Here is a 20,015-nt window from a genome sequence, read left to right as displayed (position 1 = left end):
TATTTACAGTGGCCATAATGACAGATTGTGTAAGTCGTATGACTTGACCCCTTTTTCTTAAAAAGTAAACTTTAAAATGCACAATTTCAAAAAGAGGGTTAAAATGTCGGGCGGAACACCAGGTTGCCCCTACATTACTTAAGCCTCCCTTACTATGCTTGCAATTATTTGTGGCGTTTGTTGATGCTCCTGAATTAAAGCTGGTCACCTGTGGCCATGGATCTTGAATCATTTACAATTCCAGTGCGCCCTCAGTAGCGGCCCAACCCCTTGGCAACAAAATCCGTCTCCAATACTGCCATGTGCATAATAGTGATACTGGCTGCACACAATGGCGGCTGCAACTTTTGGGTGCCATCCTCTAGTTTCTATATTCGGTGTAAGATCGATTCAACACCTTACATCTTCACATAGTGCAGTATGCATCACACCGCTGAGATGTCCAGATATTCGCAATCATTAGGAATGAGTGGTGTTCCGGCCCTTGAGTCTGGTGCACAACACGCTCTTGAAGAGCATGGGGCAGGGAGCCCTCAGCAGCGTTCATAGGGAATGGGGGCCACCTCATTTTGTATCATCAACACTTTTTATGTCTGACATCAGTGGTGTAAGTAAAGAAACTAGAAAAAGGTTGAGAATTCTACATGTTCTTCTGGTTTAATGAAGTAAAAAATAAGAGTATATTTGGTTTTCGTAAAATAAACGTTGCACTGTAAAGTACAGCTGAAAAACCACTTTGTGGTTGGTATCCATGCAGTGTGCATAAATGCAATCTGTCCACTATGGTCCATTTTTTATCCCTTGTACTTTTTTGTACAAACCCGTTACTAAAGATTATGATTATTCTTTTGAGTACCACAAACATTTTTGCATTCACATTGATTTGCATAGCATGCGCATTCTGACAGAGTTTCTGCCACTTCGTATCCGCTTACCCATTCCTTGTCCGTCTATACCCTATTCTGTCAATAGAAGGTTTCTGGGTATATATGCTTCAGAGTAACCGCTCATGGATGAGAACTGCAAGCATCGCATTGTAGTCAAGAACATTGGGCATCCAGTTTGGAGCCTTCTGTGGTCAGCCAACGCTTAATGTGCTTCTTCTGAAGTCCACAGTGAAGCTATAGATTGCACCCACTCCACCGCCCCAAACCCCACAAGTAAAGATCACACGCATTGGGGACTTTCAGACTAGGTGCTTGAACTAGAGTCCCTTTGCCCGGAAGCTGCACTCGCATAAGAAATTTTGTAGAGGGGCAGGTAGTGAGGGTACGATGTGAAATACGTCCGAGGAACATCCATCGAAAGAAAGTTACCAGGTAAGAAAGTAACTTGTTCTTCGAGGAGATTGTGTCCTCCGACGTATTCCACATCTTTGACAGACTCCCAAAGCAGTACCAACGTAAGGATGTGGGAAAGGATTTAGAATTTTAGAATGCCCAATCAAATTGCAGAATATAGGACTGCCTTACCAACGGCCAAATCTTGCCCATGGACAGAGTCCAGAGAATAGTGTCTCACAAAAGTATGGACAGAGGCCCATGTGGCTATTTCCCAAATATTGCGAATCGGAACACCCCTCTGTATTGCAGTGGAGGCAGCCATACCCCAAGTAGAATTAGCCCGTAAGCCTACGGGAGGGTCCTTTCCGCCAAACGATAACACTCAGATAGTCAAAATGATCCATCTAGACAAGGTCTGTTTGGAAACAGCCTGACCTAAAAACCTTCCAGCATAACCAATAAAGAGCTGATCGTCCACTCTGACCTGAGACATCCATGACAGATAGAAACTCAAAGTTCTCCTAGGGTCCAACCTATGGAGCCTCTCCTCTTCCTTGCCAAGATGTGGAGGATAGTATGCTGGAAGAAATACCTTCTGGCTCAGATGGAATTCTGACGCAACCTTCAGAATAAAGGAACGCCGTACCACAAGGACAACCCGGTCCATATGGAACACAGTGAAGGGTCGTTTGGCGGAAAGTGCCTGCAACTCACTCTGCGGGCGGAAGTAACCGCAACTAAAAATATAGTTTCAAAAGTACAATAGTCTCAATGGAAAAGAATGTAAGGGCTCAAACTGAGCTCCCGTTAGGAACTTTAAAACCAAATTCAGATCCCATCCCGGCACCTGGAAAGGCGACAGTGGAAACACATGAGTTAGCCCTTTTAGAAACGGAGATAAAGGGATTTAAAAAATAAGAACATTCCTCAGACGAGCGCCTAAATATGGACAGCGCCGCCAGGTAACCCTTAATGTTACCCACATGCAGGCCCTTGGGGGCTAAAGAAAGCAAAAAAGACAAAACCAAGGAATGGAACATTGGGAAGGATCCAGATTCTGTACCCTGCACCAGTCGCAGAACTTCCCAACTGCAACGGTACAGGGATTTCGTTGCGGCCCTTCTGGCCGAAAGCAACACCTCCATCACATCTTCAGGGAGGTTCCAATCCTTATATCTCAGCCTTTCAGATACCAAGCATGAAGGTTGAGATACTTGACCTCTGGATGGAGAATTCGACCCTCTTCCCGTGAGAGCAGATCGTCTCGGTAGGGAAGACAACGTGGAGGGCAGATGGACATGTCTAGAAGGTCCGGGTACCACGCTCTCCTGGCCCATGCTGGAGCAATGAGGATCATCCGGGAACTGAACCTCCGCAACACCTGTAGAATGACGGGGACTGGAGGGAACGCATACAGCAGTGGGAAGGACCACTCCTCTTCGAACACGTCCCCCAAGGCTCCTCTTGAAGGAAATTCCCACGAGCAGAAGCTCTCGCACTTCCGGTTGACACTGGTGGTGAAGAGATCCACTTGTGGGGTTCCCCAAAGGGCAAAGATCTCCAACAGAAATTCCTGAGCCAGCTCCCACTCGTGAGAGACCGTGATCCGCCTGCTCAGAGCGTCCGCCGCCGCATTTTAGTCTCCGGCCAGATGAACTGCCGAGATCGGAATTTCCTGCTGGATGGCCCAGAACTAGAGCTGCATCGCCTCCCCACACAGTGGGAGTGACCCTGCGCCCCCCATTTTGCTGAGGTAGTGCATGGCCACTGTATTGTCCATCATAATCGGGACATTCTTCCCCCTGCACAGACAGCAGAAAAGCCTTCAGGGCTAGCCTGACAGCCCGCAGCTCTAACAGACTGATGTGGAGTCTGGACTCCAAAGGAGACCAACGACCGCTGGCTGTCAGCTCGTTGGCATGAGCTCCTCAACCCGTGAGGGATGAGTCCGTCACAATTGTCACCTCCGGCCATGGTTGCCAAAACAGAGCCCCTCTGAACAGATTTCCTCTGACGGCTCACCACAGAAGGTCCTGGGCGACCAAGAGCGGAATCTGAACGGGATCCGACATCCTGCCGGATAATTGACCACTGCATCTTGAGTGCCCACTGCAGGGATCTCATACGCAGCCTGGCCTCTGGCATCAGTAAAATGCAGGATGCCATGAGACCGAGCAATCTCAAGAACTCGAACGCCGGAAGACTGAGCACGTTGAAATTTGTCCACCATCTGCAGAATGTGATGAGCCCTCACTTGGGGAGGTGAACACTGCCCCAGGGATGGGTCTAGCACTGCTCCAATATACTGGAGCCACTGGGTAGGTGTCACATGAGACTTCACAAGCTGGGCTTCTCCCTCAACTTAAGGGAGTGGCAGGTGACATACAGATGATCCAGGACTCGCTTGGGAGAGCGCGCCCTGATCAACCAATCATCCAGGTAGGGGTAGACATGAATCCCGCCCACTTTCCTGAGATGCGCTGCCACCATCATCAGCTTGGGGAAGACCCTCGGGGCGGAGGTTAATCCGAACAGCAGGACCTGAAACTGAAAATACAAGTCGCCAACCGCGAACCTCAGGAACTTCATGTGCTTGGGATGAATCAGCACATGAAAGTAAGCATCTTTGAGGTTGAGAGACACCAACCAATCCTGAAGTTGAAGGGCCTGAAGGACGAGACAGAGGAACCATCTTGAACTTGTCCTACCTGAGGAACTTGTTCAAACCATGCAAGTCCATGATGGGTCTCAATCCCCCGGTTTTTTATTCAGGATCAAAAAATATGGGGAATACCAGCCCTCTCCGCTACAGGTACCAGTTCTATGGCACCTTTCTCCAGCAGGGATAGGATTTCCTGCACAAAGAGCAGATCCAGACGCTTCAAAGAGCTTCCCCGGTGGATTGTCGTGAGGCCTCTGCCGGAAAGGAAGACAGTAGCCGTGGGCTATGATCTCCAGAACCCACACATCTGAAGTAATGGCATGCCATTCTACAAGATTCTGCGCCAGTCTTCCCCCCCCAACCGGCAAACCATGGGACATGGCCTCATGACTGAGCGGAAGCGGCTGAGGCAGTGCCTGAGAGCAAAGAGGCAACTGCCCGAGTGGCTTTGGCACCTTGAGTAACTTGTTTTCCACCTCTGGTACTCCTACGTTGGCCCCTTTGACTGGCAGCTCCCCTCGATCTACCAAAGGTAGATTAGTATCGAAAGGAACCTCCCCTCCATTGCCGTCCCCTAGGACGAAAAAGCAGAGGTTGACGTACTCCAGCGCTCAAGGACTTTGCTGCAGCTTTGGAGGTCTGCAACCGCTCAAGGCTCTCGTCAGCCTTGCTGCCAAAAAGATGGACACCATCAAAGGGCATGTTGAGAAGCCGGGACTGTACATCAAGAGCAAACCCCGACTTCTGCAACCACACAAACCTGCGCATCACGGTGCTCGCTGCCATGGACCGGCTGACAGTCGGTCACGTCCAGACCTGACTGAATGGTTTCACACATGGCATCCTTGCCATCCTGAACGAGAGCAAGAAAACCCTCCCGTTCCTCCCCTTCAGGAATATGTTCAGCCGCCAACGACAATTCCACAGAGTGTGCGAGAATCTTGCAAGGGCACAAACTGAGTTGGCTGCTTTTAAAGCCATACTCCCATAGGAAAATGCCTTCTTTGCCCAACCATCAAAGTGCTGGTTGTCCCCATCAGGAGGGATGGTAGGGTACGCTGCCTGCTTTGCTGGGGCCGTAGCCGCCTGCACCAGCAAACTCTCCGGAGTAGGGTGCGTAGACAAGTAGCAGGGGTCATCACTGGCTGGGCGGTATTTTTTTGGCAACGACTTATTCACTGCCGGGAGATTCTCTGGAGCAGTCCAAGCCGCTGCCACCCTTCTTTGTAAAGCCATATGAAAAGTCAACACTGGGTCAGTGGGTGGACCTTGGTCCAATAAATCAGTCAGGTCATCCTACAGAAAATCCACAGGTGGAGCAGACCACCCCAGATACTCCATCACCCTCGACATGAGGCGCCTGTATGAGGAGTCAGCATGTGTATCAGGCTCAGGCCTGCCAAACTCAACCTCCGGGGAGGTATCAAGACAACTTGCATCATGTAAAGATTGACGAAGGTCTTCCAACTGGCTATGACCAGACAACAGGTCATCAGGAACCTCAGAAGGCACAACCCCCTCTTCATCAGACCCTTCCTCTACCTTTGAAATGTACTCCAAGGGTTGGAAGAAGTCCACCCTGGGAGGAGGAACCAGAGAATGGGTCAAATATAGGCCGCAAAGACTTGCCGAGTGCCTTTCTCTGAGCTTCCACAGCTCTGCTGGGCACCTCGAGCAAATTTTTCTCAAAAAGGCATCGAGCGTGTCCTTCGACGGCCTCGGCGCCAATGGCATCGACGACTTCCTCGGAGCCGGAGCCTCGAGCAAGTCCCTCGGACATGGCGTTGATGCCTTCTTCGAAGGCCTCACAGGCTCCAACGGTCTCGACGGTATCGTGGACCGGGACCTGAACCAGGCACGGTGACTATCATCCTTGTCCGATCGGGACCGCGACGGTTCCCGATGATCGTGCCGACCGCCTGAGCCCAGAGGCGTGCGAGCGGTGGATCTAGCACATTCCTTGCCGGCTTCTCTCGAAGGCACGGACGGAACGGTGCCCTGCGATTCGAAAATCATCTGCCGGCGGAATTCATCCCCTTCGGCTGGCGAAGAGTGTTTCATGGGACAAGCCACCCGCCGACTGGCAGAGCCCTCCGACGAGGAAGGCGACGGCACTTCGGTGAATGCCTCAAAGAGGCAGAGGAATGGCGGGACCCCCTGGATTTACGCCGACGTGGAGAGTCCGCCCTCGAATAGTCAGTCGAAAGTCCAGCGGATTTCGATTTACGGAGTTTGAACACCCCAACTACCGATAGCTTCTTCCGCTCCTGCAAGGCCTTAGACGTCAAAGACAGGCATTCATCGCAGTCATTGGTGGCGTAGCTCTCACCTAGGTAAAGGCAGACGTTGTGCGGGTCCATAAGAGACATCTAGGAACCGCAGTCCGACACTTCTTGAAGCCCGACTTGGGTAGCAGAAGACAAAGACATATTTCTTGAACAATCAGTAGAAGAACTGATTCAACAGAAGAACCGAGGCGCGCCGAGATTCCAAAGCAAACACGTTCGCAGCAAAAACAAGACACGAGGCTATGGGTGTTGTGCGTCCTATATATAACATCCGGTGACGTCGGCAGGACGACTTTGCCAAAAATGTTTTCCAAAGTAGCACAGCTGTGGAAATCACTGTCAAAAATGTGGAATACGTCGGAGGACACAATCCCCTCGAGGTCATGCACCAACAGTAGGTTTAAAAAAACTAAAATGTGTCTTACTGTGCAAAACCCACTGTCATATAGTACACACATGCAGTCATCGGCCAGATTCTTATATGTCTAAATAGCTCTAGTGAACAGTCTAATTTCTAAAAGGTACAACGCAAGTCCACAATTATATTGCGATTCATCAGTCAGTATATTCAACTACTTCCCATATCAAATTAACACAATTTTCCCCAGTATCAATAGCAAATATTGGCATCAGCCGCATGTTACACAGAAAGATGCTTTTGCTTTAGCTTTCCACCTAGCAATATGCATATGCAATGTGGTGGGACTGGTTTTTAGCCAATGCAGGTACATAAAATACTAGTTCTATCAATTTGGAATGCACAGAAAATAGATTCATCTACTCTATGTACCAACCCAACATTATGACTTCCTGGAAGGACAACTATAGCCCCCCCTTTTGTTCAATGATTTGGATGCATTTAATTTGGGGTCCACACACACAAGATCATTGGTGAAAGGTTACAAATCATTTGGAAAGATACATTTCCAATGGAAATGGTAAACTCAATTTGTCTTTATAAATATCTATGACTTTCACAGGGGCAGATTTATAAATTCTCTTTGAGGGTAGGAAGCTTGCATATCAGCTCAGATTCAGTTGTTGGCTACACTTCTGAAAGGTTGCAGGATGTGACTATACTTTGCAAAATGCTGCACTCTGTGCAGGGAAGTGTCTGTTTTGCACTGCACACGGTGAATGGTCAAAAGGAAGTGGACACTTGAAGGACATTTTGAGGGTGGTTCATTAAAATAAGAATAAGGCCTATATTTTGCCATTGCTAGAGGGATTTCCCTGCCTACATAACTGAAGGTGCTGGTATATAGTCAGGAAACCAGAAATGAATAGGTCCTCCGTCCAAAACTATTTCTAACTGACCCTACCACACTAGTTGAACTTCAATTATACTAGGAAAATATATCTCCTTTCTGGGTGTTCTCTTATGGCAATATCTCTACATATCCCATAGTTTTCTTCAGTAAGATATTTTCAGATACTTTCTGGTCACCTTCAGGACACGGTCTTGTAGCTCTTTATATGTACATAGGTTTGCTCTCCCCTTGGGATAGTTATTCCACAAGGCTTTGAATTTCCCTTTCTTATACTCTTTTCCATGCAGATAAGCCTGTCTGATCTCTGTAGCTATGGCCTTTTTATGCAAGCTATCCTTTGTAGCAACATGAGCCTTCCCCTTTCCTGACGTGGCCGCTCTACTTTACTTGACAGTTCCCATTTAGATTCCCACCCTTCTTCCCAGGGTGTTTATCCAATTCTTACACCTTCTCGTTCAGGTTTATTCACTACTTCGGGATCACCTTAATACTGTTCAACTTTACTGGCTTTATATTTAGGGGCTCGTTAATTTAATTGGAACCAGTTTCTACTCTAATTTACATGGTGATGGCCCAGCAGCCTCCCGTTCTCCAAGTTAGCTATTTGCAGGGGCACACCTTGAGGCTTGCCGCTCATTCGGGTTGTCTTCCTCTACTCAGTTTTCATGTCCCTCCTCGGCGTCGGCATCTCCAACGTGGTTCTCTTCCTCTACGCTACCATGTTGGACTATGGGTCACAGGGTCTCTTGTGGCCTTGCTTGCTTGGCGATACCAGCACTGTTTGCTGGGCGGACCCTTAGTCATGCCACCACAGGGATAAGGCTGGCTTCCCTTCTTCATTGGTCTCTCCTCAGAAACTCAGAGCTTCCAGCATTTCCCCTCTGCTGCCCATGATTCCTACTAAAGGCACAGGCTCCGCGGCTCTGCCTCCTCCCAGCGTCACCTGGTCAGGGGGCCTCCCCCAACTTATGCTTCTCTCTCTGGTCATGCTTCGCCTCTACTCTGTACTTTTCTCTACCATCCTCCTAGTCTCAGGTAAATCCAAGTCTCGCCTTAAAGAGACAAGCATCCTTTTTTGTGCACAATGGGATATTTTAGTTTTGTCTTCACCGGAGTCCCTGGAGCTTGCAAAGTTATTTAAATCTGACAATCCCATATATGCCATTATGGTGGATGGTCTAGGCAGTTTCTAATAGGAACGCAAGTCCTTGTCCCATAAAGAGAAGGGGGTGGGGGAAGAAAGTCTCTCCTAGGGAGGTTCCTGCGGAGCAGACTCACCTCCTTAACCTCAAAGGGGGAGGCTCCCTCTCAGGGAGAAGGGACAAATCTGATTTGTCAACACAGCAGACAAGAACGAACAGCTTTGTGCTTATTTAATTGTAATTGCTCAGCTTTAGTACACTGAAAGCAGGACCTAATTCAAACCAAGATACAATTTCCTATTGCATTCGGTTGGTGATGGTTATTGGTCACTATGCGCATGAAGATGCCAAGTTTGCCACAAAAAGTCAAATTTCACTTGGCTTTCAATATGGTGAGAATGCATGGTTACATTTCATACTAAGATATGAAAGCATTCCGTTTGGAATAAGCTCCCTAGTGTACATTACCGTCCCAATCCACCAACACCTGGGCCTGAGCAGAGAAATGGTTCTAGAGGCCCTGTATCCAATTACATTGGTGACTGCTCTTACTCCCTTTTGTATAACTCTTTAAGGCACAGAACCAGCATGTACTCTCTCAGTATTTTAAAATCTGCCAATCTGATAGGCCTCTTCTTGTCCCCTTCTCCGTCCTCTAGGAAGTCCGGTCTGCCTAAGGTAAATCCGATTCAACATGCCTCAGATAAGGTCCCCTTCATTTCCAGACTTTGTCAAAGAACAGCATTCCTCCATTTGGAAAAGGGATAGACCTTGTCTGCAGCCTTCAAAATCCTCCTTCACCTCATTCCCTGTCCGTTTCTGCGTATACAATAGGAAATATTTCCACAATGGCACTGTGCGGTCACACTTTTTGATTGGAGTCATCCATTGGTTTGCTTAACAGGCCGACAGCTCCTGGGAATACGCACTTCATTTTAATAGATTGATCATATTTCTGAACACATAACCGGGTGTGTTTGGAATACTTAATTTTGAGCCCACAATCATTTGTATCATCTCTCTGTAGCAACCCGATACATCGATGAAATATGGATTTCTGGGTTCCCATGACCCTCATGGACATGTATGCATGCATGTAATAAAATAAGGACTTCATTTTGAACATTTGTAACCAAATTTCAATAAATCTCGAGATCGTGTATCGATCCATTTTGTAGAAGGGGAATCTCACGGTTGCATAACACCTTTCCTTTTGATGCTCCATCATATGGTTGTGGATGTATACACAAAAGAGTTTATAAATGCATTTCTAATGCCAATTCAAATGAATTTCATGCCCTTGAATGGTTTAACATTTTCTAGCACCAGGATGTATGCAGCCTGAGGCTCCTCCGTTTGATCTTCCATCAGCTGGCCATGTGGTGGACTGGACTACCTAGCTCATGTCAAACGGTGCTTTGTGCATTCGGGCCATTTGACTCTAGGGAGTTTGGAAACCAGAGCACCCCCACATGATTTCAGTTTAGATTATATCAGTTTGAGGCCCATGATTTTGAATTTCATTTAATCTATTTTCCTGCATTTGTGCGAGGCTTTAACAGATAGTATTGATATGGGGACTTCAAAGCATTTCTTTGATGGCTTGATATAGATTGGTTTTTCTCCAGATGGTCAGTGTGATCTCTGGGGCCCGAGAACCACCCCATCAGCAATGCAGAAACGGTGGCCATTAGCATACTTTGCACTTCAGAAAAAACATTCCTTGGGCTTGTGTTTTTATTTTACAATGTTCCGGCTGTGTCACAAAAATCATATTTCTGCTGCTTTGCCAGGGGAGAAGGCGACTACCTGCATTCCACAAGTGCACCCTTTTCGTAGTAATGGTAAATGCACACAGTAGCAAGTCCCCATTCCAGGACCTCTTTAGATTCAGGCAGTCTCCATTTTCTAGCTGCCAGCTGCTCCAAAGTGCTGGGACTCAACACGAAGACATGATTTAAAAAATAAAATGACCTAACAAGCTAGTAAAACAAACCTGCACCCTGTCCAAAAAATACAAATGTGAATACATAAAATGAAAAAACGAGCAAAAAGAATTTCGGAATTCATTACAAGATCGTAATAAGGAAGGGAGAATTAAAAAAAAAAATGATTAACTTGGTTAGAGCAGTGTTTGGTTTACATACAGTGAGGAAGCGTTAGTCCAACCAGGGGGGTGTATGGGGAAGAAATCGGGGTGGCGTGAACCATCCTGAAAGTTCATATGCATTTAGATTTGGGACCAAAATACAGATTCCCAACAGACAATGCACATGCCTGCATGTTCCTGCAGCTTACACAAGACCTGACACAAGTGTAGCATACCAACACTAAAATATTTTGTATGAATTGGTGCCTCTGAAATTAATGGATTGTTGATACAGACTACAGAACTTTAGAGGGTTAGAATGAGAACGGTTAACCCAACAGCCTAGGAAAACTCCCTCTTCACTGGTGTACTACCAAGGTTCAGAGCGTTTTATTCTGTTTTAAATCTGTGCTGGGGTACTTCCTATCCTATATATGCTGATGCCCATTGAATGCCAGAGTTACTTACTGTAAAATATGGCACACGTGGACATGTTATAATAATAGCAATCTACCTGGGATGGTGTATCCCCACTACAGAGGCGTTACAAAATAATTTCAAATTAAACAAGAAAACCCCGAAGAAGTGGAAGAATAAAGAAAGACTTACCAGTTCAGCAATTTCAAAAATGTGTTCTCTGTTAAAATGAGCCAGCAATCCTTTCCTGTCCAAGTTGTGTTCCATGCACGCGGGACAATCAAACAATTGAAGCGCACTACAGGGAAACAGAATGCAAGAAATGAACTTCTAACACAATGCAAGTCTCAGGTTTTCCAAATTAGGTGACTGTATTAAAATGTGTTGGTCATTAAGTTGTATGCTGCAGGCAGAAACGTATGAAATTAATTAAGATTATCTTGAATGTTCCTATTCTGGAACATGCTCAAGTCCGTGTTTGGCCAAACCTATGACCATCCAAACAAGGGGATTCAGATTTCACGTCACCCCTTTGTTCAGATATTTTGACAATTTCAGGCGGACTATTCTCTTTTTCCAGAACTGAAAATGGTCAGTGCTAGGAGGATTTAATTTAGGCACTCAACCGGGCGCTCAGTGGGGTGGGGTTGTATTGTAGTGGCAGGAGTCCAGATCCAACTCTGCAAGTGAGCAAGTGGTACAGTACACACACTTCTAAAGAATACAAGTTTAAGAGCATATTTTGTAGACAAATCTCTATGTAATCATGGCACCTGGGAAACCACTACAGGCACAGCTTTGTAAAACTATGCAAGAACAATTTATTAGGTCAAGCAAAAAAAAGGTTCTAGCTAGTTCAAGGGCTTTTTTTTGTAGAGAGGACTCGAGGATAATTCAGGCTTTTTTCTACCTTTTTCCGAAAGGGTTGTGGGGCTGGGGTGGGGGGTTGACAATTCAGTGGATTTCATTGGGACAAAGGTTTGCAGAAAAGCTGTGTTAGCAGAAAATGTGTGACTTGCGAAAGGTTTAAAAAAAAGAAAAAGAAAATTAAAAAAGTCCCAACTTTCCATGTGGATCTGAAGAATTGCAGACCCTCAGATCCAAAGAGGGCAAACCTTCACCCCCCCCCCCACCTAAGCTGCAAATTAGGACCCAGATTTGGCAGTCCATAAACAACGCTAGAGGAAGTAAAGTTGAAACCCAGAGTCCAGGAGCAGGTCCCAGTGCAGGGTTATAGGGGGGGTGGTACAGAGGGTCGGTTCTCCAGAGGCCCCACCCTAGAAGTCTACAGCACCAGTGCAAATGGGGACCAGCAGACTCCAGGGAGAACAAATTATATTCCCCCCACATTGCAACATCTGGTGTGTGCCAACAATGAAAGGAGTAGGTGTTGGGTCTTTAGAGTTGTGGCTGGTGCTCTGGATATGTTCTGCTCCTTACCACATATCCGGGCTCAGGAAACAGGTTCCAACAATCGGGTCTGCATTGGGACACCCGAGGGAAGTAGGACCGATTCATCCTCAGGACTGCACCAGAGGAGAAAAACTCCAGAGTCTTTGGATTGCAGGTTCAGTGATGCGGTCTAAAGTGTGCAGCACAAGCTCATGGAAGAGGTCTAAGAGGGGTAGGGGCGCTTGCCAGGTTTTCCCAGGTGAGGGGGGGGTTGCAGTAGTCCAAGCGCAAAGCCTATGGCAGTTGACACCGCTGTCCCCATTGGATTAGAGGGAAGGAGTGCCAATGTTTGTTACTTCTTGGTCCTTGGAGAGGAAGATCTTTTGCGGTCAGATTCATTTGAGTGTTCAAGATAATGCACAGCTTCAGACACCTTCCTCTAGCAGCAGATCTTCCCAGTGTGCAGGTGTGTGTTTCAGGTGGAACACAAGGTTAGTGGTAAAGGGGCCGTTCATCCCCACACAGCAGGCAGGGGGAAATCCCAGTCTCCTACCACACACACCATGCTATATTCCAACATTGGATATTCACCCTCCTTTCCCCACTCTGGCTGGCCTCCCTTGGCCCTCCTCCTACCCCTACCTGTGAGGCTAAGAACCTCAGGGCCATCTTTGATTCTACGCTTTCCTTCTCTGCCCACATCTCCCAAGTCTCAAAAAAGTCAAACTTCTGACTGCACCTCCTCAAAAGGTTACTCTGCCTTTCCTCTCCTTTCCCCAGAAGCTCACAGTCTCCCAAGCCCTGGTTCTCTCTAGGTTGGACCATTGGAACAGCCTCTTTCTAAATCTACCTGCCTCTACTCTTCGCCCTTTGCAACTCATCCAGAACAGGACTGCAAGACTTATCCTTGGCCTCAAGCCCTGGGATCGTATCTCCAGCCCTGAAATCTCTCCACTGGCTGTCAGTGGATGCAATGATCAAATTCCAAACCCTTTGCATTGTCCACAAGGCTTTCTGGGGCCTAAGTCCAAAATACCTTCAGCTGTCTCTCCGTAAATACCTCCCCTCTCGAGCTCTTCGATCCTCCAACTCCCTCAGGGTCAGTCACTTTTCAAATTAACGTGCTGGGGGTAGCTATCCATCTTCGGCTGGGGCCTCCCTCTGGAACAGCCTCCCTGCCACTCTGAAACTTGAGGCAACCCATCTCCAGAAGCACCTCAAGACCTTCCTCTTTGTTTCTGCCTTCGCCCCTTTCCTCTCCTCTGCCCTGCTGATCTGCTCTTTATCGGCACTGTGCACCTGGCCTACCCTCTGACTTCCGGGCCCAGGTACCTGTTCACCCTGCCACCCACCTGTACTGCCTCCCGGTAATCCCTTGAACTGGGGTCTGTATCTGTAACCATACAGTCCCCCCTTTTCTACCTGCACTTACCAGACACACCCCTGTCTGTTGCCTTAAGCCCAGCACTTGGCGGCTGCACTACCACTGTTTGTAGCTTTTCTTTTATTATTTATTATTTATTATTTATTATTTTTTCCCTTTGCTCAGCACTTTCCACTTCTCCCCTTCCATGCACTTTTTCCCCTTTCCCTCTCCCATGCACTTGCGTGTTCTCAATGTCACTGGGTGTAGTAAGATCGTTTATTTTGTTGTCCCTTGCCTTGTCACGCTGTGAAACCCCTTTGTACGAGAGCGAGACAAAAAATATCAACAACATTTGGTGGCCAGCCATCCCCAAGTATCTAGGGAGGGGTTTAACAAAATGTCAAATCCACAATCTCCCCAGACAGGCATCAGACAGTCACAACTGGGTCAGGCTACAGCACCCCGCCCCCCCAGCACCCCACCCCCCCGCCACCTCCTCAACACCTCCCACCCAATCTGAGCCCGAGGGATCCTGTAGATATAGATCCCGTACACATACACAATATACACATAGAAGCAATAGAGGCACAGTTTAATCAGGTTACCCCTTAAGAGGACAAAACTTCCATTGTAGGTACCTGGAGTGGATCAAAAAGAACCAGAAATGGTTCAAAAGGGTGGTGGACATTTTGCACAAAGGATGGCTGCTAGTAGCCTAACCACATGAGCAACAGGTAGGATAAACCTTCCCCAGGGAAACGTTTGGGGGTATTCCTGCCTTAGGAGCTTTAAGACTAGCACAACAGTGTCACTCTCGCAGAGAGGCTTTAGAGAAGCCTGCCTGGGATAGGAAAGGGGTGGCAAACCAAAGATTCCAGCAAAACAAATAAGGTAAACCAGACTTTCCATGTAACAGTAAGCTTGCAGGCATAATACCTTGACGCTGTTGTGGCAGTTTGTTTGTCAAGAACCTACATGCTGTTCACAAGAGCAATAGTATCTGCATACCATTCTCCACTCTGGCCCACACAAACCCTATACAACACTCTCCCACATGCTCAGTGGCACTGGTCTGTTTTTAGAGTGGCCTTTCTCCATCCTTGGTTAGAGCTTCCACATGGCTGTGCAGCGATCACATTATAGAAATGCCTAAGTCACTAACTGGGACTACACACTGCAGAGTATACTGTAGGATTAGGCTCATTCTCTCTGGGCGCGCATCCCCATTGCCCTAGTTTAATCTCCTGTAATTGAGCGAGTTTTCAGATAGCACCAATGATGCAAGAGTCACATTTTCCATTCTGGTTGTAGGACATGCTTGCACTCAAACAACAAAGACTTTTCTCTATGGAAAAGAGGCTTGCTCCCTTGCTTGCATTTATGTCCAATATTTCTCAAATGTATTGCTTTTGATGGTTAATTCTCTAGTAATGACAGTTTTCTTTGTCAGCACCTTATTGCAGCACATCTACTTCAGAGGATAGGCAAAGGGAAGGGGGTGGGGGCGGTGGTGGGAAGAGAAATGCACCAAGCGATCACAGTACATTAGTGTTTCCCCAAGCAGGCAGCGTATCGATGCAAGTGCCAAGGGGGTGGTCAGTCTCGCAGGGAACCAGGAGGCGGGGATGGTCATTGCAACAGCTTTGTGGGATTGTTTGATCTCCCCTCCAGTGATGGGTCCATGATGCGAGAAACTGGTTTGGAACAAAGCTTCTCAATTGCTCCTTTGTCGTGTTCACTCTTCCGCCGAGACCTTGCACTCCAGTCTACCATACAGCATACTCCCCACACCATGTGCACCCAGCCCCAGTGAAACTACTTGAGACTTTGGGATGCCTATCACAATGTATCAAGATGGCAGTATCATGTGGTTCAGAGTCCTTGTGTAGTTGGTGTTCATGACCAGGAGACACATGAACATGTCCATGAGGAACAAGACTCCTTGCATGTGGTTTGCAAGCACGAAGACACTACCAGGAAGGCACCCACCTGACTCTTAAAAGAAGGTTGCTACTGCTAATCTCATCATTCCTGCTCCCAAGATGGTTTTGGATCAGATTTTCGACATTTGAAAAAAATTAAATAAATGTGGATTGACAACTTTGCTCCTCTTTAAAGTAGCTTACCATGAGGCTCCAGTCTCCTCTGCGCCACACCAGGCCTGACCAAGACATCGATTAATTTATTGAAGTGCTTTTGAATTCTTATGTTCATTGAGAGATTTCTCCAGTTGGATTCAATCACCATGAAGTCTCTTTGTTAAGGTTGGCATCATGCATTTGGCAAGTAGCAGTTAGGGGCAGGACTGACGATTAGGGAAGCCAATTGCTTCCTAGTTAGCACTAAAAAGCCCATGCGGGAGGCTGTCGCCCTAGGGGACACCTCTGCAAGATCAGAAGGAGATTAATGTAGGACTCCCAATATCACTTGGGATGGAATGAGGAGAAACTGGAAAGGATCATACTTTATTTTTGGCAAGTCTGAGGAAAGATTTAACAACTCATTAAACATAAGAAACACATGGTTTGAGGTAATTATTTAATCTGCAGATTAATTAAAATCCAAGTGAAATATACTAGTATTCCCACCTGCCAGTGATTAAAGAGGGGATGGATATCATCTTCCGTTTATTTACACTGATCTTCTCGATCTCTCCCTTGCTCAATCTCGCCAGCTCTCCAGAATTAGCACTGTTCTATACAGTCACTGTCCACCATCGCAAACATTCTGAATAATTTAGTTACTTCTTTCCACACCCACTTCTCTTCATACAGGGCACGGCAGTTCCAGTGGTAATGAACAATTAATTACCAGCACAACGTTTGTCTCTAAAGAGCAAAACGCTGTTAGGCGAATGCCTCCTCACGAGCTAAAACTGAAAGTAGGTGCTGTAATTATTCTACTACGCAATTGTATGCCATCACAGGGACTTTGCAATGGAACAAGGTTGACAATTACGAGTCTACAAAGACATCATAGAGGTTGGTGTAATCAATTGAACTTTCGATACTGTTCTTATATCGCAGATACCTCATTCCATCTCATACAAATGTCTTTCAAATTCAAAAGACAATTACCTATACGTTTAGCCTTTTCAATGACCATAAGTCACAGGGACCTACGCCCCCTTCCTGGAAGTGATTGGTGGTGACCTTGCTTTAAAAGCTCATTGAGCAGCCGGGTTTACTGCCACTGCATAGTGCTCTGATCAGATTCCAACGAAGTACCTAGAGTGGTCATTATTGAACAAATCAGTGAAGAATGGCTCATACAAGACTTGATACCAGAACTTTTTCTTGACGTGAACAATGCTCTGAAACAATCAACCTATTTGTCGATTTAGCTCCCACACAAAATCCATCTAAGATCTCAGCTAAACACAACATGGGAGGCGGCATAGGTGCAATCAATAAATATGATCTAAGTTTACAGATTTTACCTACCCTCTGTCAAGATCAGGCGCTTCGCTTTTTAAACTGCAGATAGGCAACACCTACAACCTAAAATGTACGTGAATTACATACCACCTGGCATTAAGAAAACCTTTGTGCATTAGTCACAGTCTTACTAGATTTATCAATGGACAACTCATTGTAGCTGGAGGGGATTTTTAACTACTGGTAACTGATATCTAACTAGTGTAATAATGATTCGTCATTTATATAGCTTGTGCTCCGTTTCTCTCCCCACATTTCCCAAATGTACCTTCATTTTACATAATTTCAGAGTGTGTGCGTGCTTAGCCCTCAGCTTTTCTTTTCACTGCTGATCACAGTAGTCCGTTTTCCATTGCTGCGTTGTATGCGATCTAAGTGCCGGCAGTCAAGGCAGCGCAGCAGGCATGCCTAATGCACATCGAAGGAGCGCAAAAGGTATGCCCATCTGGGCCAGGCCAGTGCGCAGGGCACTGCATTATCTTCCACATCCACTTGTTCACTGCCCTTGCTCTCCTGCTGGTATCGGGTAATAAAATTGCAGCAAAAATGTCATGGTAAAAAGAAATTGCAGCAGAAATGCTGTGGTTTGACCCGGTAAAGGTATGCCCCATTTAAGGGGAGCATGGGTTGTGGGAATGTCCCCCACCCCCCTTAAATGGTGTAATGTTTCGGTGGTTGCGCGGGTGTCCCCCCGCATCCTTTACAAGGATTGCAGCACAAAAACCACGGCATTTTTGCCGCAATTTTATTACATGGAACCCTCCTGCTCACGTAAGTGCCTGTTTGATCTAGCTCTATTTGATACTTGTTAGCCTCCTGGCTTTGCCCTCAGCCCCTTCAATTATTCCCAGTATGCCATCTACCAAACCTAATCAGCTAAAGTGCATGTTGTGCAAGGCTCGGTCCTTGGTGGCTCATGTAGCTGAATGTTTTCATTTGCTGCAAGACCTCGTGCCAGACTGGATGCTGGTTACAGAGACCTGGCTGTCCGACTCTTCAGGTCCTTCCTTGGTCTCTATGCTCCCTGCTGTCTATAGCAAAGACCACCCAGATCATGCCTGCAACCATCCTGGTGGTGTTGCATTTATATTTTAAAAAAAAAAAAAAGTTCTTCTAAATCGATTCCCCTTCTTTTAATATCAAGATGGAGGCTCTCGTGTTTATGGCCGCCTGCCTCTAGGTCTGTTCATTTTCGGATTGTCCACCCCTCCTCCCCCCTCCTCCTCACTGATCATGCCTTCATGGAGTCTTTTGTGGACCTGGTGGCCAGTCTTCAGCTTCAATATACCAATCTGATTGTGGCTGGCGATTTTAATTACAAATGCAATGATTCGTCTGATCTTGCTGCCGCTAATTTTATCCCTACCATGGCTGACCTGACACTTGCCCAACTAGTGTTTGAGCCGACAAATGTACTAGGTAATCAGCTTTATTTGATTTTCTCAAAAAATACTGATATTACAGTAGCAACGGCTCTTAAGGTTACTTGGTCTGATCATTTTGCCATCCCTTTTACATACAAGTTCACTGCTTGTATATTTGAAGGAGACATAGGCAGAGAGAAGGTGGGTGGAGTTGGAGGAAGGACAGAGGGGAGACTAGAGTCATCAATAGACCTAGGAAGAGGAACATCGGGGTGTCCAAAGGAAGGTGGATTGGGACTAGAGTGCCTGGTAGGCACAACCAGTCTAACCCTCGATTGTGTAGACCCACCTAGGAAGTATGATAGGAAGGATAGATTATGGATAGGCAGACCATGGGGCCAATGAGCAATAGAATCTGGGGAAAAGGGAGGCCTGGATTAGGGCAGTGTTACATAGTTCTCAATTCCCTTTAAGGCTGCAAAACTCTGTCCTGCCAGTGTGGTATGTTAATCCGTGAATGGGAGAAGGTCGAGTGATCTGGATTGTGGGGCGGCAGTTGAGGCTGAAGAGATTGTTGCAGTCAACTAACTGTACATGTATACCTAAACAAAGGTGAGCATACACGCAACTTTGAGGGAATCTGAATCCTCATTTCATTAGCGAAGAGCCGCCTGGTGGACTGATTGCTGAGTGTCCAGGCAGATTGAGGATGAGCTCTCAGTACAGGGAGGGTCTATTCAGCCAGAGGACTTAGCGGAGTGTGGTTCGCCTGTCCGTTAGAGCTATATGCTTTACTCCGAGAGACCCTGTCGTGTCAGAGGCCTGGTACTGTGGGACCATTGCTATGGATCAAGAAGAGACTCTGCCGGCAATCGCCTCAGTTCGGAAAGGCACAGCTTTGTGGTGCAGTTGTTGAAGTCTGCTGCTGTCTTGGTGCCATCCAGCTGGAACCACCTGCACCGGGTGAGCACTCTGCCATTTGAGGCAAGTCCAGTGTGAGCCTTTGCGAGAGACGTCGCCACACAGGGAACAAGTCTTACCCCTAGCAATGAGGATGCTGCTGTGCCTCTGAGGGGGAAGGTTGTCCCAGCAATGAGTGCACCAGCAACAGTGAGACAGGACAGGGAGACTAGGATACCAGCGAGGGGTGTCTGAATTTTGAAGACTTTAGGAATGGGTGACAGGCCCTGGTGGATGTCAGGCGCACAGGGAAGTGCAGACACCCATAGGGCTCAGCAAGGGTGCAAGCTTCAACTTTATTTGTTCTGCTGCTTCTAATCAGTGAACAGACTTAGAGGAGATCC

General features: G+C 47.0%; 1 protein-coding gene across 2 annotated transcripts in view; it reads right to left on the bottom strand.

Annotated features, from left to right (window-relative positions):
* The window catches only part of LOC138498601 (E3 ubiquitin-protein ligase RNF138-like), a 182,602-nt gene that overhangs the window by 63,679 nt on the left and 98,908 nt on the right, over positions 1–20,015 (bottom strand). For both annotated transcript variants that reach the window (XM_069622333.1, XM_069622334.1), the window contains exon 5: positions 11,345–11,450. In XM_069622333.1, coding sequence (XP_069478434.1) covers positions 11,345–11,450 — 106 coding nt within the window. The remainder of the gene's footprint in view (positions 1–11,344; positions 11,451–20,015) is intronic.

Source organism: Ambystoma mexicanum, chromosome 5q (genome assembly GCF_040938575.1).
Source record: "Ambystoma mexicanum isolate Mex_15411 chromosome 5q, UKY_AmexF1_1, whole genome shotgun sequence".
Classification (NCBI taxonomy): Eukaryota; Metazoa; Chordata; class Amphibia; order Caudata; family Ambystomatidae; genus Ambystoma; species Ambystoma mexicanum.
This window is presented reverse-complemented; position numbering and strand designations above follow the sequence as displayed.